Source organism: Dendrobates tinctorius, unplaced genomic scaffold (genome assembly GCF_039654945.1).
Source record: "Dendrobates tinctorius isolate UK_male_01 unplaced genomic scaffold, ASM3965494v1 ptg000250l, whole genome shotgun sequence".
Classification (NCBI taxonomy): Eukaryota; Metazoa; Chordata; class Amphibia; order Anura; family Dendrobatidae; genus Dendrobates; species Dendrobates tinctorius.
Window position 1 is genome coordinate 37,171,696 of NW_027361917.1, and position 22,305 is coordinate 37,194,000.

Here is a 22,305-nt window from a genome sequence, read left to right on the forward strand (position 1 = left end):
TGTCCCGTCCTTTTTGGGGACAGCGAACAGATTGGAATAAAAACCCTGAGCCTTCTCGTGCTCTGGTACGGGAACAATGACTCCATTGTGCTGGAGTGAATTGATGGCCCCTAGCAACGCCCTTGCTCGGGGCTCCTTGATAAACTATCTTGTACCTTGAGGACACCAGTTCCGCCACCCATGAGTCGTGTTCTACCGCGACCCAGACATGGCGAAACCAGAGCAGGCGGCCGCCTACTCTGCTGATGTCGCCTAAAAAGTGCTCAGAGTCATTTAGCTGAGGATCTCTGAGACCTGGTTCCCCTCGACCTGGGCTGGCGAGCACGCATTCTCCCCTCTCTATATGAGACCTGTAGTTCCCTATCCTGGTTGGAGCGACAGAACTGGTCGCTGCAGTCCACCCGGGGTTGCAAAAGGCCCGAAACCGTGCCTGAGCCTGGCGAAACGGCTGTTTGACCTTTTGTTGCGGGAGGAAGCCGCTTTTTCCCCCTGTAGCATCGGAGATGAGTTGGTCTAACTTTTTCCCGAACAGGCGGCCACCCTGATAAGGCAGGGAAGTCAAGGACTTCTTGGAAATTTAATCGGCCCGCCATGTCCTTAACCATAGAGCTCTCCTAATGGCTACCGCGTTCGCGTCCGCAAGTGCCACACAATTGGCCGCATCCAAGGAAGCGTTGATTAAGCAGTCACCAGCCATAGCGATCTGACTCGCGATCTCTGACACCTCCGTCGGCAGGTCTCTATCCTGCAAGACTTTGTTCACTGACTCTGACCATGACATCATGGCCTTGGCTACCCACGTCGCTGCTAATGAGGGAGAGTGCGCTGATCCTGACGCTTCAAAAACTGAGCGAGCCAAACTCTCTATGAGCCGATCAGTGGGGTCCCTAACAGAAGAACCACTAGGTACATATAACAAGGTTTGAGCCCAAGTGTGACACTGGTGGATCCACCACTGTGGATTCTGCCCATTTCTTACAGAGCTCCGGGGCAAACGGATATCTTGCCTCTATCGTCTTCTGGCCCGAGAAACGCCTATCCGGCCGTTCCCTGTGACGCTGCACTATGTCCTCAGACTCTGGGTGAGTGCCAAACACTCTATGCGGTCGCTTAGCCCGCTTAAAGGATACCTTATGGCCTGAGGCCAAGGTGATGTCATCCTCAACCCCCAGAGTCTGATTAACAGCTTTGATGAGGCTGTCAACTGTTTCTCGACACCCCGGGGTATCTAGGTCCAGCGGCTCATTTGAGTAATAATCTTAACTCTGCCTGCTCCCGACTACTGGTGAAGGAGAGCGTGATGCCGAACTCACGGATGCCGAGGCACCGGATGGGCCGGGAGACGCCGTGTGGGTTCGTTTCCTTTGCGCCTGCCTGGAGTGAGTGAGAGCGGCCCCTGCAGGCCGGAGGCTCTTGTGAGGTGGAGGACCCCGGTCCCAGATAAGCGAGCCACTATCCTTGCCCCTATCTGGGGCGTGAAGAGATTCGATCGCCTTTGTAAGCGATGCCATAGACTGTGATAGTGATAGGGCCCATTCCGGAGGATTTGGATCACTGGGCTCGGTCGCAGGGGAGGGCTCCCAGTCGCAGGCTTCGCATAATTTATTGCTCTGCGCCCGTGGAAACGAGGCCCGACAGGAGATGCATGCAGCGTATAGGACCGTGTGCATCTTCCCCTTCCCAGCCATATTGCATCTGTCAGTTCTCAATACTGCCCTGCTAGGGGATGTGGGGGGGGGAGAGAGCACTCCTCGATTGTCTGTAGCGTTGCCTCTCGCCTTCAGGACCGCACTTACCTGGTCCTGTGTCCCCCACACGTGCCGTTTCTCCTCTCCGATGTGCACACTCCTGCTGTGGGCGGGCCGACCGTCCTTTCCCGGTTGCGGCCTACCCTGACGCGAAGCCGGGGGCTCAATTTATCCGGCGACCACCCAGGTTCCGGAGGGTGGGCCGCCAGAAGTGACGTCGCGCAGGGAGGGCGGGACTTCCGGCCGCGGCCTACCACCGGCCGAAGCCGTGGGATGGATTTTTAGTGTCCACCCGCGAAGGGGTGGTGGCGGGTGGGCAGGCCGCCGCATACTAAGGACGCAGCCGGCGTCGGGACCCGGCATCAGGCACGGCATCCGTCACGCCGCCAGGGGGGGGGGAAGGGAGCCTACGCTGGAACCCCTTTCAGTCCTGCTGACCTGACCGCATGAAGGGTGGGAGCTGTGTCCCCCAATTAGAGGCTAAGAGAAAAAGATTTTACGGTGAGTACACAAAAATCTCCTGTACCCTGTCGCCCCATTGGGGGACACAGGACCATGGGACGTCCCAAAGCAGTCCATGGGTGGGAAGCAATGGACGAATATTGTGACCATACATACAATGGACCATACATCTGTGACATGGTCTCTTGGTACCAACCCGTACGCAACCTTCGATCATCTCAAGATCTCCTTCTCTACTCCCCCCTTATCTCTTCTTCCCACAACCGCATACAAGACTTCTCCCGTGCTTCCTCCATACTCAGGAATTCTCTGCCGCAACACATCAGACTCTCACCATCAACGGAAACCTTCAACCTGGAGACCCACCTGTTTCGACAAGCCTACAGCCTGCAATGATCCTCGGTCTACTGAACCACCGCACGACCTGCTCTACCCTCTCCTACTGTATCCTCACCCATCCCTGTAGACTGTGAGCCCTCGCAGGCAGGGTCCCCTCTCCTTATGTACTTGTGTGTCCCTTGTCTTACACGTTTATTGTACCTGTCTATTTCCCCTTTTCACATGTAAAGCGCCATGGAATAAATGGCGCTATATAAATGCTTAATAATAATCATTTATGGCACGAAAGGTTCTGGCACTGCGTTGGATGGGCAACTCATGTCCCTCCCTCAGGATTTGGATCGATTTGGTGAATGCGGTTATTCCATATGAGCGCACGCTGTATCGAAATAGAGGGTGCCCGGGCAAATTCGAAAAGATCTGGGAGACACTGCATAATAATTAGCTGATTAAGTGGAACTAGCCTGCGAACTGGTAGCTATAGTTTGGTTTAGAAAGTTAAAAAGGCTTTATTGTTCGAATAACAATACAAAATCTTGCATGGTTAACCTGACACTACATTTTATTCCATATGTAAACCGACATATGCGTTTTGTTTTATATCTAATACTGTGGAAAGTGTATATACTTTATGCAATGCTTATCATCATATACAAGTGTGTAAGTTGTTTGTCTTGTTTATGGTTTAATAAACGAATTTAAAAAAACAAAAAAAAAACAAACAAACAAGGAAATGAAAATTCAGTGACATGCTACAGTCAGAAGATGTCATGAGCTGGCATTAAATCCCTCGCCCTTTGCCAACCCTGACGTAATCTACTCACTAAAGCTGACGGGTTAGATTGCTGTGTGCGCTCCGATGCAAGTATAAAAAGTCATGTTAGATCTTAAAACAAATATTGTTTCTGCCAATTTCTTATTTTTCTAATCTGCCATAGAGGTCTAGCTATAGGCCCTTTTATTTAGTGCTAATTTCTATCATCTTTACAAGTGGGTATGGCTCACAGGACAATTTGGGGTTAGGTCTTTAGACTGCTGTGAACATTTACCTTCTGAGCCGCGACCACCGGTAGAAAAAAAAATTAAGAATTAGCACTAATTAAAAAGCCCCATATCAATTGAACTGTATGGCAGATCTAAAGGGAATCTGTCAGCAGGTTTTTGTTATGTAATGTGAGTGCAGCATGATGTAGGGGCTGAGACACTGATTTCAGTGACGTGTCACTTACTAGGCTTTGTGCCGTCTCAATACAATAATGTGTTACCAGGAGGAGACTGTGTTTATCACTGCGACTAGCTGCCCACGTGCCTCCTGGTCCAACCACACCCCCAGCATTGACTAACAGCTTATGGCAATATACAATGAGCTGTGGTGCAGACAGAGGTCAGCTTTCTGAGCAACATCTACTGAACAGAAAGCTCTGATTGTATCACAATTGCTGCACTCAGTAAGCCAAGTGATATTTCGCAGGATCTGGCCAGTTGCCAGGTTCTCTAACCATAGCATGACAGCATAAAATTGGTGTCCCAGCCAAGCACAGGCACTGTGTGCACCCTTGTCGAGGCCAAATAGGCAAGTACACCTTCCCAGCATCGGGTTTTCCATTTATCTCTGCCTCCTGTTCCTTGATTAACAGCTGACTTTACAGGAGCAGAGGGTGGACAAAGACTAATGGAAAACAACAAGTTGGAACACTGCACTGGGCTGCTTGGCCACACAGTCTACACAGAGCGGCAGTGCGTGGTTTGTACAGTCATTTTATGCTGACAGACTCCCTTTTAAAACTTTATCCAATGTAAGCTTTTGAAAAGTCTCAAAGTTTCCGTGGTTTTCATTCATCATCATCTTCAATGGATGAGTCAGGAATTTTGTATAAACGCACCTGATTGAGGGCCCAGAATGAACAAATAGCACAGAAAAACAGGCACAGGCATTGGGTTTTCAGTCCAATCTTACCTTTAGTGCAGGCGCACAATCTGTCAGTGCCAGAACAGTAGACAACAGACACAAATGGGTCCACCTCATCGCTTCCTTCCTTTTTTGGTGGATCTACTTTAGCCATGACCTCAAATGTTGAAAGATCTAAGATTTTCACAAATCCACCTTGCGTTGTTACAACCAAGTGTCCTAGACTGTGCAGCTCAGATTTCTTCTCTTTCCCAGAAAGACTTTTAGTCAGTGGGGCTTCTTCTGAAGACTCCTCACACTCGTCCTCTCGGTTATCTAAAATATCTGGCTGTAATAGAATAAGTGAGGTAATCGCATCCTGAGGATCTTTAATATGCAAGATTTTTACTGGCTGCTCCTCCAGCGTTACTATTCGGGTAGTATAATTGATTTTGTAAATCAACAAGTAGCCACCGCTCACGCTTCTCTGGACTGGCTGAATAATTAAAGGGTCATGGACATCTGCTGAAGACTCACAGGGGATAACATTGATACTCGTCCCATTCATCCCACTGAGACTGTGCTCAGCTTCTCCTTTCCTCCTACTGCAAAGAGCCGAATTTAATTTGTTTAAATTATTCAAGGCCTCTACTTGATTTATTGCACTCAAGGACTCCGCAGGACATTTCTGTAAACCTATTAGAAGATGGACACCATCAGCGCAAGGAAGAATGGAATCTACACAGAGGTTCTCCTCCTCGGCAAACTTAGGCAGCCGCATACACTGCACCAGTGTCCCGGGCTTAGGGACCATAGACGTCCACTTGTCAGCGTCAGGTGACGTCAGACTGGCTGTGGCCTCGGCAAACTGCTGGATGTACGTGACAGGGGGGTCTTGAAGAAGTAAGTGCTCCTGGTTATCAAGTTCCATCTCGATGATCTGTGGGACAGTAAATCCATCATCATGTAGACTTTTGCTCATAATATTGTTCATATGAGAAAAAAGTTTCCCTGCTTTTTCATCAGACTCTTTAATGCTGTAAAGCAACAAAACGGGGAGCGTCCTTTTCACCAAAGGAGAGTTAAGGTCAGAGTTCGTGCCAGATTCATTGTCAGTGGAGCCCTGCTCCGAGGAGCTCTCGCCTGGAGTCCTGTTTAAAGCGTCAAGTGACCTGCGAGAATTGCTACTTGTGGGGGAAGATATGGGGGACTTGTAAGTCACTAAACCACCAGTCAATAAGCAAGGAAAGGGAATGTTGTGCTGTTCTAAATGTTTATCCTTGGTCTTTTCATTTTTACAACCAACTAAAGCAGGATTTGCACCAAGTTCTTCTAAGTCCTTCACAGTATCTTCCAGAACATTTGCCACAATCTCCCACTGTAGCTTTTCCGGCTGCTGCAGTATACTAAGAGCGGTAATATCCAGGCTCATCTCCAGCGTTTCCTTCTGGGAAGTGTGTCCTGTGCAAAACAAACATCTATGAGAGCACAACTAACAAAAGGGAAGAGCAAAAAAAAGGAATATTGCAGCGTAGGAATCAGAAAAACACAACGCCAAGTAACACATCACATTATAAAGGGGCTTTACTGCTCGGAATATGTAGACTCTTAGCTTTAAGATAAAAATACTTTGCACTTGCTGTAATTCCTCAGGGTCCCGCAGCTGAAAACATTCTGGTTTACAAGGATTCAAAGAACAAACCCGATCAGCTCCCAGGCCCGCAGTGTGAATACATCATAACACACTGCGGGGCGGGATCTGGTGCCTGAGCGATAGCCTGATGTCAGTTCCCAGGAAGCGCACACTGCGCATGCCCGAGAACTGTTGCCGGCGGGCGCGTGCGCTGTGCCATGTAACGGCGACAGCAAGGCAGGAGGAGGCGGCGTTGGGCGGGCATGATTGACGGCGGGGAGGCGGCTGCTACAGGGGGACGCACCAAACCTACGGGACGTATTACAGATTTGGGCACCTATTTATAAAAGTTAATATTTCGGCGTTCCTGGGGATAAGACACATAGGAGCCAACTTCGCAGAGTGCAGCCTTAGTGCTCCTGAAGGTGGCTCTTTTACTTAAAAACGCCTTGGGGGGGGGGGTGACAGGTTCCCTTTATTTCTTCTGTTTTCCATTAGGTCTATAACGCCACGTCATTAAAAACTGACCAGCTGAATATCCTTCTAAGCTCTATGTAGAAACAGGTAGTGATTTTTTATCTGCACAATTTATGAGTAAATTAAAGTCAAGTCTATGGCAGGGGAGAGGAGTGAGGATCGTAAGGACAAGAGACTTCCTGTTACTACATCGAGCAGAGAAAAATTAATTGCGTAGAAAGGCAAAATGAACAATTGTAAGTTCACAATATTATATAATATGATGACTGCAATATATTAAGAGGGTAAAACCTTTGATGGGAGTGCTTAAGATCTATGTGCAGGATACAGATCTCCCCAAGAATCTGCCTCCAGAGCTCATTTTAAATGAAAGGCAATATCAACAGTGTGAACCAATTAATGACTGACTCTCTGCTCTTATGCCGATACACTGCTGGACAGTGAGATCAAAACATACAGTACAGCAGAGCCAATAATGTGATGAGACACAGTTCACTTCTGTTGTACCTACACATTTACACTGCATGTGACCTTTAAACTGTTTCAGCTTCCTTCTCACAGACAACCAGTGTGGGTGAAGAGGCAGTATAGCACAGCCGACAGCACTGTAAATGTGTTTGCAAAGATACATGGTTCAACTCTACTGTACTGTACTGTGTTGGTTATACTCAGGAAGAGCGCTACAGCAGAGCTGCCAGCACTAAGAGTGCTATAATTAATGTGAGTCATGAGACAAAGCACACTTCTGCTGTACAGTGTTAGGTCTGATCTCACTGCAGAGACGTGAGTGGATTATGAGAGGAAAGTGTCAATCATTACGTGTCTCACATTGGTAACTCCCCCTTTCATTTAGAAGCTCTGGAGGCAGATTCTCATGCTCATCTATATCCTGTCAACATTTCTTAACAACTCATTTACATATTAAGAAAAACATGAATTTCACTTAAGAAATCAGATCACAGATATCAAGGTATCATTTTAATCAGCTTCCTATGACCTACATGTCCATAGAGACGGCTATGGAGTGTTGATCCAAAACGATTACCTTTAAATTGTGAACCTCCGACAGATTTTACTCATATGGCTGTATTACAGCTCCCTGTATACTGACATCAGAATTAACACCTAAACTGACTTAAAATGATATTCTGAAAAAAATTACCTGTTACAGAATCAGATCTTGAACGCTCTTCACTATCTGAATCATCCAGCAAATCATCACTTATGGATAAAATGGATAAAAAAAGTGTTTATCAAAAAGAAGAAAAATATGAAGAATAAGTTAGAGATTAAATGATCATATTAAATGGGTCACCCCACAACAGACTTATCAGTATAGGTAATAAATATCTCAACACTGGACCTTCATGGCGGTCACGTGTGCCGCTACTTATTTCTCTTAAGTAGCAGCACACGTGACCACCGGCAGCAGCAGGAAGCCGGTGGCTGACACTGTGCTCTGCTGAAAAGCAATGAATACTCACTGCTCTCTGAGCACTCAGTCCCGGCGAGTATTCCAGCAGCTGTTCTCTGCTTGTGAGCAGCACATGACGTCCCTGCTTACAAGCATAAAGCAGTTGCTAGCAACGGAGCAGGATGCTGCGATGGAGCGGCGAGTAGGTAAGTGTAATGGTTTGCTTTTTTAATGTTTTCTGATGGGGTCATACATACCAGAATGGGGGTGGGGGGCCAATTATAAGGATGGGGACATGCATACCAGGATCGGGGATGGGGGGGAAATCATACCAAGATACTATTATTAAAGAGAAATGAATATTCATTACCCTTTATGCCCATGGGCGTGGAATTCAGTGAATATTCATCTCTCTTTAGCAGCGGGAACATGAGTTAGCCGGAGACGCCGGTTCCAGCCTCCTGTGACCCGCTGCTCCATCGATGCAGTTCCCCCACCTCCCCACCACAGCCAGAGTGGATACATGCACTAGCCAGGACAATTCCCAATACGCTAAACCTTTTAAGTGTGGCCTAAAAACGCATTTCTTTAGACTGGCCCATCGCCTCACCTCACTTATGGAACGATTCTCATTTTGTCCTTCCAAAAATTTCTTCCAAATCTGATTCCCCGTAGCATATTTTACATACATGGGCTGGTGACCGGTTCATGCAGCATTATGTGAACACTCTTATTATATTGATGGCTGAATCATACATTACCAGCACTTTTTACCTGTCATGTCCCCCCTATTTCCAGATAGATAGTAAGGGCCCTCACTTGTCTTGGCATCTGTTGAATGTGTTATTAATGTCTATTTTCTATACAAGGACCCTCTGAAATTAAAAGTGCTGAGGCACATGGTGGCGCTATAGAAATAAAAATGATTAAAACATTGTATAAATGTCACCTGTCTCCCTCTAACTTTGGGATATCTGAACAGCTGGATGAATCTTCTAACCAAGCAAGCGGTGGTCTCTGAGTCTCCACCGTGGTGGTTGCAGTGGTGGTACTTGAGTCACCAGTGAGAACGAGTAGCTGCACTATTGCAGGATCATAGGGATTTACTTCAAATTTTAAGTGCACCTTAAAAAGAAAGATGAAACAATTGAACATCGATTAGTTACTGATCTTAGTCGTTAGTTTATGATTATCTATCGAATTGTAGAGAAAGAGAGTACCTTCATAAGCTTAGATACATCCCACACGCAAATCTTTCCTCTTTTTGTTGCAGCAGCTAGAAAGTGTGGACAGTTCCCTACCCCAAAGCATGATATTCTATCTGTGCCATCTGTGCAGGGGAACTGGGCAGGACATGTTGCAAGAGTGACCGAGAGGGGTACATTCTGAGTATGCTCTCCTTTTACAAACGGGCAGTTTGGGGAATGTCTCTCATGCTCAGACCTTGAGAGGGGGGGAATAAAAATTCAAGATGTTCTTCACAAACATTACAAGTTACATAAATAACTTAAAGAACAAGTAAATTAATACATGACTAAACCTAAAAATCAATGAGAAACGTACGTAGGACACATCCTTGCCCCAACTATATGACATTTCTGTATGTTCCAAAACACAAGCTGTCTTGTCAAAATGGGATAAAATGCAGCAGAATGTGTATAACGAGGTCACCATGGTTCTAATCGGCCATAGGGGTGACTAAAGTTAGATACATGTATAAGTCATCCCATTTTAGTGGCATCAGTATACTATCGAAAGCTTATATTAAATTCGTGACTCTCCCTAGACAGATAACGTTGGGGGAAAAAAATGATAAGACATGCTGAATTTCAGTGCCCTATCCTTTTGTAGATAAACTGCTGGTAAAGGTCTCTAGATGAAGTGTTCTCTCTCCTCTCCAGTGTGCATGTGTATGAGGAGCCAGGAGGAATAGATGCAAAATAACTATTGAAGGTATGTGGGAACACTAAAGAAATAAAAGTTCACTTTTATAAACCTATTTAAAGAGAACCTGTCACCTCAGAAAACACTAATTCACTACAGATAGAGTGTTAAACTGTAGTTGATAGCGCAGCTACAGGGTGAAAATGACTATTTCCTCCCAGGAGCTGCTGACCGTCATAGGGGGGTGCACAGATCGGCTACAGTCACTGCTGATTATACTGTAAGCAGCCCAGGCACTTTCACAGCCAGCAAAGAAGCGTATCTGTGTAGAAAGAGTTGTCAAAGGGCTGTGGCGACTGTTGCCGCTCCACGCACGCCTCTACAACTAAAAGCCAGTGGCTCATAGGAGGAAATAAGTTTTTTTTTCTCCCAGTATCCACACTTTCAGCTAGGCTGCTGGGCAGCTTTGTAACCATTTATGTGCAGATTATATGTGAAGGTAAACGTTGACGAGTCCTTTAGTAAAGAAAATTCACATTTGGTGCCCTGTCTAAAGGCAAAAGTAATTTTCACTTGCCAGGGTTCATCTGTAGGTTCCCAGCAAACTAAACATACACTACATGTGAAACACATGGCACGATCATCTCCTGAGGAAGCTGGCTGTAGGGAAACAAAAAGAAAATGTATAATTGCTCATAAGAAAGTGAACTAACTGTTCAGGTACTACACTGGATCTCACCTGATGGTAAAAACCTGCTTGAGCCATAGGGTCCGGCTGAGCCCACCTGTAGCCAACATGAGGCCAAGAAGTGAACGTCTCTCGTCTATTTGCTTCACTATACATCAAGGACCTAGCAGAAAGTGAAATGAGATCTTTTGGTGGGTATTCAGCAAAACTGTACGTCTCAAGGACGGTGGCTATAATTTGCTCGTCTTTACATTCAGAAGCAGTTTACAGCATTTATGAGGTCTGTTCCAAACAAGAAAGCAGAAGAAGCAGAAGTCACACGTTTCAGGCTCTCTGACCTACATCTCCTTCTAGGCCAGGGTCAGACTAGCGTATAACATGGCCGAGTGCTGTACAATGATTTCTAGGATAGCACTTGCCCCAGTGTTATCCTATGCGGCAGAGCAGAGGAGCAATTAAAACAATCACAGCATGCTGAAGTGGCAGAGAGACTCATACAAGTCTACGGGTACGTGTGAAACATCGCACTGCACACGCATGTCATCCCAGTGAAGTCTGATACACGCCGAGACAGGCAATGGAGGAGATGGAGAAATTACTGTCTCCGTCCCCTCCGCAGCTGTCCTGCGATTCTCAGACAGATCGGAGCACAGAGCACTGACACTCGACTCACGCTCCACAGCAGAGCTGGAGCCCAGTGTCATTAGCATCTGGCATCCAATGTTATACGCTACTGTGATTCCAGCTTTAGATTAGCTTTAACCACAAAAGTTTTATTTTCTTTTTCTAAAATTATGCATTTTTAAGGGCTTTAGCTCACAAGAAATAGCTGAAAAGTTGTTTCAAAACTTTGCAAAAGCCTTCATCTCGATATTTCACATTAGTGGTAGGATCCCCTTTTGTTTTAGGTTTAAGAAAAGAGTTATAAAAGAAAAAAATTAAGGGGATCAGTTGTCAGGTTTTTGCAAAAGCAGAGCTCCTGATTTTTGTGATGCTTCACTTGTTCTTCTGCATGCTTTCATTTTGTTATTCACGGTTTTCTCTGCTGTAGATCTAGCAGTTCTCTGAATACAGAGCCCAGTATAACCCCGCCCACATCACTGTGATCAATATACATGGGCAGAAAGCTGTCACTCAGTGGTGGTGGCAAGGTTAAACAGAGCTCATTAATAGGGAGGACTACATGCCAGCAGGTTTACAAGTTCTCTAGTGATAAAACAGTGATTTTATCAATAGATAATAAAAATTACATTAAGCAGCTCAGTAAAGGTACTGTCACACTAAGCGATATCGCTAGCAATATCGCTATAACTTGTGACGTTAAAGCGATATTGCTAGCGACATCGCTGTGTCTGATACTTACCAACGACCGGCTCCTCTGCTGGCTATTGCTGATCGCGCGAGAACGTCCTGGACTGTTTCTCGTCGTCAGCTTCCTGCGGCGCTTCCTGTGGAGAGACGAGAGACGAGCGACGAGCGTGGAGCCGGGCGGGAGGACGCAGGATCGCCTAGTGTGACAGGTAAGTAGCGACCCCAGTCCCCAGCGATGTCGTTGGTGAGATCTGCCTGTGTGGCAGCTCACTAGCGACCACTTAGCGATGTACCAGCGATCCTGACCGCGTCATATTGCTGGTCGGGATCGCTGTAACATTGCTAAGTGTGACAGTACCTTTAGTGAAATTGCTGGGTCTCTGCATCTACATCATGCTTCTCTCAGATAAGGTGGCAAAAACCTGATGAGATTCCCTTTAAATACTAAGCAACATACATGATATCTCCACGTGTACAACATACCGATCTACTGATCGTCCAGGTCCCACACCAAGCTCAGGCCTTGCACTAGGTAGGAGGTAGGACAGTCTGTCCATTATAGAAGATGCTACAGGCAGGGCGGCAATATTTTGATTAATCTTCTTCAACTCGTTCACAATGGCACCAATTACGGACTTTAAAACATGATGAGGAAGATGAAATGTGACGGTTGCCCACTGAAAAAAAAAAAACATTCAGAAACTTAATACTCTGAGTATGACGTTCAGGTAAAGGGATATTCTCAAGTTTCAAAGTTATCCCCTATCCCACAAATAAAAGATAACTTTCCAATCACCGGGGGTTTTATTGCTGGGACCCCACAAATCCTAAGAAGCGGGGCTCTAAAAAGCACCATGTGAATGGAGTGAATGGAGTGGTGGTCGATTATGCACACTGCTGCTCCATTCATTCTCAAGGGAGTGCTGAAGACCAGCCGAACACAGCGCTCATTTATCTCCGGCGGTCTGAGAAAAACGAATGGAGCAGCAGCAGTGTACAAGATCAACCACTGCTGCATTCACAAGGAGCGCTTTAGAGCCCCAGTTCTCTGGATCAGACCCAAATGTTCAGACGCCCAAAAATAGGGAAGTTTTCAACCTTGCAAATACCCCTTTAGAGGCAGCATCCAATGTTTAAAAGCAACTTGTCATGTTGAAGATAGTATCTAATCTATTGACAGGATGTTATAGAGCAGGAGATCAGATCAATGTACATTTTTGTGTTAAGAGTGTCAGTAAAACTTGTATTTTATTTATCAAAATCCCTGGTATTTGTAAGCATGAGTCCAGTGGGTGGTCATACTGAGTGACTGACATTCTGACCTGTATGACGGTGAATTCAAAGATGGCTGTCAATCACTAGTAGACGCGCCCCTGCACTCAGGCATATTAGGGATTTCAATGAATATAATAAGTTATACTGAATTTTTTACAACAAACCTGTCATTCTGCTCAGTCACCTTCTTCTCCATCTCATCCTGTTCACAAAATTGGACTGCATTTATAATGTAAAGAAATCCCTCTAGACATTACGAAGATCAGGAGGAAAATAAAAAAAACATTTCCAATAGGTTTCATTTTTAGTGATACTGATTGACAACTTGTCATAATTTGTGTGATGCAGAAATGCTATATTGAATTTAGCTTACGTTCAGAGAATTTAGTGATGTGGAGGTGAAAGAAAGATGAATTGGTGACTTCAGTATAAAATTACAGAACAAGATGACTAACCAGTGGCATGGGCATCCATGCGCTATGCCAGAAATCTTACACCAGGACTGACTAGAGTAAGATTTCTGTTGCAAGGAATGTCTCAACTCGTCATGAATTGAACAAACTGGAGTGACATGCCCTCACACCAGCTGTTTTGGCAGATCTGGAGAAAAATGTTGTAAAAACACCAACATTTAGCAACGTTTCAAAGCAATTTGCCCCAGAATACTGTCAAAATTGGTTTGATGAATCACGACCATAATCGGTAAGGATACCACAAAGCTAAAAAGTAGCAAATCAAAAAGTCTGATCTTACTCTTTCATCTTTCTAACGTTACTCTATGAATGTAGTCTATAATCAAAGCAGATTATTAAAATGAGGACGACAGTGTATATCAGAAAAACTAATCATGTGGTATTACAGGCACATAGACAATGGTGCTCGTATAGATTTATATCTACACATCGGGAGTCTAACATGAATTCTTTCTTATGTTTGTACAATTGCTGTCTGAATGCAAAACTGCATCTGACCTGAACACGAGCCTGATACTGAAGAAAATGCATTGTCTGTCTGACACATTTACTAAAAGGTGTCAGAAAAACGTAAGCACTTTACAGAGAATGTTTAGTCAATGGGTTTCAAGTAGTGACGACTGAACGTACCTGGATAACATGTTATCTGCGCATGCTCGGGTGTTATCCAAGTATCTTGGGTGTGCTGATATATTATGTTTGAGTCCCTGCGGCTGCATGATTTGCGGCTGTTAGACAGCATGAACACATGCAGCGATTACCTAACAAACAGGAAATCTCCAGATGTGTTGCGGCGGTCTAATAGCCGCAAATCATGTACCTGCGGGTACTTGAACATATTTTCTGAAAATGCCCAAGATATTCGGATAACACCCGAGCATGTGTGTATAACACGTCATCTGGACATGTTTGGTCATCACTAGTTGCGAGGAAATGCCTTCGCGGTCAGTAATTTACTAATACCTTCCTTCTGTAGAACCAAAAGGAAGGGTTTCTTACCTTGGCAACCTTATGACTCGCTGCGGTCTCATGTGAGGTATTTTTAAAGCCATCTTTGAGTTGCATAATAAAGAGATCGTAACCTTCAGCACTAGACACATCGATCTTCTCCAGGCAAGCGGATAACAACTGCTGCACCTGTAACTCAGTCATAAAAAAAGTCTCACCATCGTGTATCAGAATGAAAAGAAGACAGAGGTGGGAAACACTTGATTTATTTCTTTATTTATTTTTTTTTAAATTCTCAATAAAGCAAAAAAAAGGATTAATACCAAAATGGTGAGAGGATTAGAGAGAAAAAAGTGATATGCCAGGTCCAAATATGTCTCAATTACAGAGGGATATAAACTAGGGAAATAGAGATGATACTGCCTATTTTCCCTACCTGGCAGCGGAGGTTGGCACATTAGGGGGAAACAAAACTGTCTTCCCATATGGTGAACATTGTACTTCCACAATTCATTTTTATTTACCCTTTTTGCAATTTCACCACACTTGGAATTTTTTGACAGTTTTCCAGTACACTATATGTTAAATTGAATTATGAGTTATGGCTCTTGTAAGGGGAGGAAAAAAAAAATTAAATAAATCTGAAAACAGCCCAGGGGTGAATTGGTTAATGTCGCCACAATGATTCAAGTAATGAATATTCTATTACTTCATGTAGATATGAACACATTCTATTCATTACATGACATGCTATCACATCATGCAGCCAGTGTGGGTGTATACAGTGAGCCCGGTACCTGATCCTACTATATATACACAGGGAAGTTGCCAGATGTGTTATACAGCAAGAATCTGCCTCTTACAACAGCAATCAGAGCTAGCTCCTTCCTCTGCTGTTTAGCCCCGTAAAAAGAGAACCTGTCATGTGAAAAAACGCTATGCAGATTTGGGGTTAATCTGCAACTTAATAATGTTCTGAACCTGACCGGCACCCACATGGAGAGCCCAGCTGCCGGGAGGAAATGAGCTTTATCCCTCTCCACAGCGTTCGCCACAGGGGTGGCGCTGGAGTGGGTTCAGTCACCGCTCTGTCTAGAAAACAGCGGCTGTAACCTTGCCCTCGGCACTGACTGACATTCGGCTCTAATGCTGAACGCGCACTCGCAGTCAGTGGCGTGGTTAAAACCGCCGATCTGTGTGCACAGAGTGGTGGCTCAAACCGTGCCGAGGCCACCCGTAAAGATGGAAAAGAAAAACAAAGCCAAGGAATATAGCTATTTTTCTCCAGGTAGCCAAACTCTCAGTGAGGGTGCCAGGCAAACTCGGAACGCTATTAACCTGCAGATTAACTCCATATCTGAGGGTTCATAGCATTCCCCCCCTAAGTCACAGGTTCACTTTAAAGGTTACAGTCATACACTGCCTACAGCATTTAAGAAACCACTTAAAACATTTGTTTTATTTTAAAAACAACCTGTAAACTGAAAGCAAAAGGTTTTAAAAATATTAAAGTATAAACCTTCTAAATGACCCCTTTAACCCAATTAAAAATAAAATGTTCAGTGCTATTGTATCTGTAAACAATTCTGTGAAAATAGAAGTCATTTAACTGAGTAAATACTGGAAAGACAAAATTTAAAATGCTAAAACTGCAGTTTTCAATCACCAAAAAGTGACAAAAATAGCACTAAAAAGTTATCAAAATATCATATGTACCCCATAAATTGTAACTTTAAAAATGAAAGCGCTAAATGCACAAAAAAGCCTTCATACAGGTGTAATGACAGAAAGAGGAAAAAAAAGCATAAATTCTCAGAAAACAGTGACACAACTACATAAATCATACTTACCACAAACTAAACACTTAAACGATCCCTATCCCCTGCCCCCCCCCAAAAAAAAACAAAAAAAAAAACAAACAATGGTTTTTTCACTATTTCACCTCAACTGGAATTTTATCCCCATTTTTAGTACATAGTTTATAAAATGAATGGTGTCATCTCCATGAGCAAAAATAAAAAAAAAAAACCTCAGTGAAAAACGAAAAATACAAAAAAGTAATGACTCTTGGAAGGGGAGGGAAGAAAAAAAAAAGGGGGGAAAAATTGACAGGAACAGGTTATAAAACAGAGAACATTTTATGTTACGCAGCTATAAAAGTAAAATGATGTGATTCCAGACAATTCAGAGAAATACATCATAAATATGGTGTAACAAGTATTACAAGATTAAACAGTGTGCGGTAAATAGGAAAGACTCCCCATCTCTCGGCACAGTAAGCCGGCAAGCTGTCGGGAGTATTGGACGCTGGCCTTACCTCAGTAACTGGCAATTCAAGTTGGACTACATCTTCTGATTTGGAGACTGGAGTCTGAAGTGCGGTGTCTAATAATAAAATACCATTTAGATCCTTCCGACAGCCCACGGCATAGTCATCCACAAAGATAACTTTATCCACAGTTGGGAAATACTGACACTTCACACGACCGCCAGGCTTTGCTGTTGAATACACAAAAATAAATATTTTCGGAAATTTAGAACAAAAGCTGAAATTCAAGTAAGGCTGAGTGCAGACGTACTTTTTGGCCCTGCAGATTTTTCCGCGCAGAATGGAAGAAATCCGCAGGTCCAATGACCTGCATTTTTTCCTGCGGATTTCTTCCATGTTTCATGCGGTTTTCTTGTGGTGTTTGTGCAGTTTCCCCCTGCGGATTTGGTGACAGGGGAGATGGAAAACAGCACAAAAGAAGTAACATGCTGCGCATTTTATACCGCGGGAAAACCGCGCTGAAAATTCTGCAGCGTCTGCATAGCGTTTATTTTTCATTGATTTTAAGGCTACTGTACATCACAATGCGGATATGCAACGTTTCTGTGCGGTAAAATTCGCTGCAAATCTGCATCGTGTGCACACAGCCTCATTCTAATGAATGACTGTTAGCTATGATCACTTAGCCCCAAAACTAAATATTTCCAGGGCACTGGGTAAGAACACTGATCACTGCAGACTGGTGACGGTACCAGACATGATGTTGTATAGACCTGGAGCCATTTTAATGGAATCATGTAAAAGAAAGAAGGGCTATGGAGTTGGGAGTCATGGAAATTGAGGAGTCGGAGTCCGAGGTTTGGCTTACCGGGCTCCACATCCCTGGGTCTGAGCTCTCATGTGGAAGTTTGTATTTAAAGAGAACCTGTCACCAAGCCAAGTGTGGTCATTTTTGCTCTCATTTTATTCCTGCTGCTCCCTTCAGTATTGAGTAGTCTGTTTAGCTTAAAGTCCTCTTTCACACATCAGTATTTTTGATCAGTATTTCATCAGTATTTGTATGCCAAAACCAGGAATATCTCCAAAATAAGGAACAGGAGTCAGTCTTTCAATTATATTTTTTTCTCGGTAAGTTCCATTCCTGGCTTTGGCATACAAACACTGATGCAAAATAGTGACCAAACACTGACATGTGAATGAGCCTTAAGTCTGCATTTCGGTTCCAGATGTGGAACTTTTTATCTAAGGCTAATTATTATGGTCTCTACCAAATGTGGAGTGGCTGCCTGGATCCTCGGGGGCGTGTCTGGGGCTGCTCTGCATAATTACTCGGTGAGCAGCACCTGCTGACAATAAAAATTAACACTAAATTAAATGGCCCAAATCTTAAAAGGATTTTTCTTTAATGAATACTTAAGGAAAGAAGCGGTAATAAAATAAAAGCAAAACTGGCCACCAGATCTTTGCCACCTAATCTGCAAGCAGAATATTGTAGACACAGAGACCCTGATTCCAGCTTTGTGTCACTTAATGGGCTGCTTGCTTTAGTTTTGCCAAAATCACGTTTTTCATAATAGATTATCACTATACAGCCAGTAAACATGCTGCCATGTAGTCCTGCATATTCAAGTGCTGTATAACCACTCCTCCACCACTATCTTGCAGCTTTCTGCCTATGCACAGTGTACACAGCTCTCAATCAGTGGTGTGGTTGGGCTTACACAGAGCTCAGCATTCAGAGAACTGCTAGATCTGCAGCAGATGAAACAGAATTTATAAAAACTACAGTAAGAAGCTCAGTGATCCATCACTGGAATCGGGGTCTCTGCCTCTACATCATGCTGCTCTGAGAAGTAGAAGCATAAACCTGGCGGCATATTCCTTTTCTTAGGCCACGTTCAGTATTTTAGATTAGTATTTGTAAACCAAAATCAGGAGTGGAATAACAAGAGGAAAATTATAATGGAAACACATCACCACTTCTGCATGTTTCACCCACTACAGGTTTGGGCTTACAAATATGGAGGTAAAATACTGAACGTGGCCTTAATCCTCAGCCCTCTTTGTAGATAAGAAAAAATAAGCTGCTGCATTACTGAACAGGACTGCTACAGGATAGTCCAAGGTAATATGGAATTACTGGCCATTGCAATCAGGCATATTACAGGCACAGCCAACAAAAGAGGAAACGTCACCTTGGAGCGGGCTCTAATGTAACAGGATGGCTACAGAGTACAGACTGCCACACTGACCACAAGGAATGCTGCCCCAATCATCAGAATAAGGCCTGTTTCACACATCAGTATTTTCTGTCAGCTGTAATCCGTCAAAATGGCAGAAAACGGCTCCGCCAGCGTATGGACATCAACGTGCGCCACTGGACGGTTTTTTGAGAGAGAAAATTTTTTCTCAGCTGCCAGATCGGGATTTAGGGTTAAATTTACGGCAAAGGCGATTCTGCTGGGCATGCGCAGTGTAAAGTGCGGATCCGGCCAGCCAGAAAAATGTTGCAATGTCCGTCCACTCTCGTCAACCTACGCCAAAATCTTGGTGGATCCGCAAAAAAACGGATCCAACGGATGGCCATCCGTCAAGATCCACTGGTAATGCAAGTCTATGGGGGAAAAAACGGATACGCCAAGAAAAATGGCGGATCCGTTTTTTTGCAAGACGGCGGATCTTGACTGATGGAGACAAATGGAAGTGTGAAAATGACCTAATACATCCTAGAAACTGGGAGCATCAGGACCATAAACTGTTCTCTGCATGGCACTTTTTGGAGAAATTCCTTTTCATAGACCATGTTTTAGATGTTATATGGTAGGCACAGCAACATAATAAACAGGTATAAAATGTAGATCTCAATACAAACATCTTTAATAATAAACTAGCTGAAGAGCCCGGCACTGCCTGGGCATAGTAACTAACTGTGGCTAGTTATAACAAATTATAATTATCCTCCATCCCATAGGCCCGTGCCCATATACCCAACATACATATCCTCCATCCCATAGTCCCGTGCCCATATACCCATCATACATATCCTCCATCCCATAGTCGAGTGCCCATATACCCATCACACATCCTCCATCCCATAGTCCCATGCCCATATACCCATCACACATCCTCCATCCCATAGTCCCATGCCCATATACCCATCATACATATCCTCCATCCCATAGTCCCATGCCCATATACCCATCATACATATTCGCCATCCCATAGTAGAGTGCCCATATACCCATCATACATCCTTCATCTCATAGTCCCATGCCCATATACCCATCATACATATCCTCCATCCCATAGTCCTGTGCCCATATACCCACCATACATATCCACCATCCCATATACCCGTCATACATATCCTCCATCCCATAGTCCCGTGCCCATATACCCATCACACATCCTCCATCTCATAGTCCCGTGCCCATATACCCATCATACATATCCTCCATCCCATAGTCCCGTGCCCATATACCCGTCATACATATCCTCCATCCCATAGTTCAGTGCCCATATACCCATCACACATCCTCCATCCCATAGTCAACCATTATGACATCATAATGAGCGGCGGGGCTTGATACACACTTTTTCCCCCATTATGTAGATAGGGGCAAAATTGTTTGGTGAATTGGAACGCGCGGGGTTAAAATTTTGCCTCACAACATAGCTTAGGACACTCTCGGGGTCCAGACGTGTGACTGTGCCAAATTCTGTGGCTGTAGCTGCGATGGTGCAGATGCCTATCCCGGACATATACACACACACACACACACACACACACACAACACACACACACACTTGAGCTTTATATATTAGATTTACATTTATTTTTATTAAGTTTGAAGTTAGAAATATTATCTGCAAATGTAAAAACATATAAAAGGGACATTATATGATGATAAAATCAAACTCCAAGTGCAGTCAGTTCTGGCACAATCTCCGGTACACATCTTCCCAGGAGGCCCCCGTACTGCGAAGATTACATGCAATTCCATGTCAGCAAACCGAGAATCACAATATGGTTGTTACATTAAGAGGATAAACAGCCGCTTTCCTGCAGAGATCTGACAATAGCAGACACAGGCAGCAAATTCTATAAGCTGCACTTGTTTGACACATACTGAAAATTTCTTATTCAGAAGGATTAGATCCCCCCTTCTCCAAAATCCTGCTCAGGATGTCCACATACAAAGAATCAATCTAAAGCATTCTGAGTTTATACAAAAACAGTCATTATAGACAAAAAACTAAATGCAGAAAAGCAAATCTCATCAACAAGACTAAACCCCACTGGGCGAGCGTTCGGCCGGCCGAGTGTTTCCCTACTTGGAAACCGCTATGCACCAATACACATTAGATGTTTCTCCAGGCCTGCCAAAACTGGCAGGGTTGGCCAGCGCTTATATAAATGTGCGTGGACAACTGTATAACCATTTCACAATCAACTCAGTGAGCCCAAATACAAAAATTATTCTAGAGAACTGCAAAAGGATTAACGACTTCACCCCCAAGGGTGGTTTGCACGTTCATGACCGGGCCAATTTTTACAATTCTGACCACTGTACCTTTATGAGGTCATAACTCTGGAACGCTTCCATGGATCTCGGTGATTCTGACATTGTTTTCTCGTGACATATTGTACTTCATGTTAGTGGTAAAATTTCATTCAAATAGCTTGCGTTTATTTGTGAGAAAAATGGAAATTTGGCGAAAATTTTGCAATTTTCCAACTTTGAATTTTTATGCCCTTAAATCACAGAGATATGGCACACAAAAAACTTGATAAGTAACATTTCCCACATGTTTACTTTACATCAGCACAATTTTGGAATCAAAATTTTTTTTTGTTAGGAAGTTATAAGGGTTTTATTTTTAGGACCACATCACATTTGAAGCCACTTTGAGGGGTCTATATGATAGAAAATACCCAAAAGTGACACCATTCTAAAAACTGCACCCCTTAAGGTGCTCAAAACCACATTCAAGAAGTTTATTAACCCTTTAGGTGCGTCACAGGAATTTTTTTGAATATTTAAAAAAAAAAATTAACATCTAACTTTTTTTCACAAAAAAAGTACTTCAGGTTCAATTTTTTTATCTTACCAAGGGTAACAGGAGAAATTGGACTGCAAAAGTTATTGTGCAATTTGTCATGAGTACGCGGATACCTGATATGTGGGGGGGGAGGGGGGAGGAACGACTGTTTCCGCGCATGGCAGAGCTCAGAATGGAAGGAGCGCCGTTTGACTTTTTCAATGCAAAATTGGCTGGAATTCAGATCGGACGCCATGTCACGTTTGGAGAGTACCTGATGTACCTAAACAGTGAAAACCCCCTACAAGTGACCCCATTTTGGAAACTAGACCCCCCCAAGGAACTTATCTAGATATGTGGTGAGAACTTTGAACCCACAAGGGCTTTACAGAAGTTTATAACATAAAGCCGTACAATTAAAAAATCATATTTTTTCCACAAAAATGATCTTTT

General features: G+C 43.9%; 1 protein-coding gene across 7 annotated transcripts in view; it reads right to left on the minus strand.

The window, feature by feature from the left end:
* BIRC6 (baculoviral IAP repeat containing 6) overlaps positions 1–22,305 on the minus strand; it is a 471,996-nt gene that overhangs the window by 407,875 nt on the left and 41,816 nt on the right. For all 7 annotated transcript variants that reach the window (XM_073557613.1, XM_073557615.1, XM_073557616.1 and 4 more), the window contains exons 2-10: positions 16,858–17,039; positions 14,592–14,729; positions 12,328–12,521; positions 10,585–10,696; positions 10,423–10,505; positions 9,182–9,404; positions 8,911–9,086; positions 7,710–7,768; positions 4,507–5,898 (exon numbers count right to left, since the gene is read on the minus strand). In XM_073557613.1, coding sequence (XP_073413714.1) covers positions 4,507–5,898; positions 7,710–7,768; positions 8,911–9,086; positions 9,182–9,404; positions 10,423–10,505; positions 10,585–10,696; positions 12,328–12,521; positions 14,592–14,729; positions 16,858–17,039 — 2,559 coding nt within the window. The remainder of the gene's footprint in view (positions 1–4,506; positions 5,899–7,709; positions 7,769–8,910; positions 9,087–9,181; positions 9,405–10,422; positions 10,506–10,584; positions 10,697–12,327; positions 12,522–14,591; positions 14,730–16,857; positions 17,040–22,305) is intronic.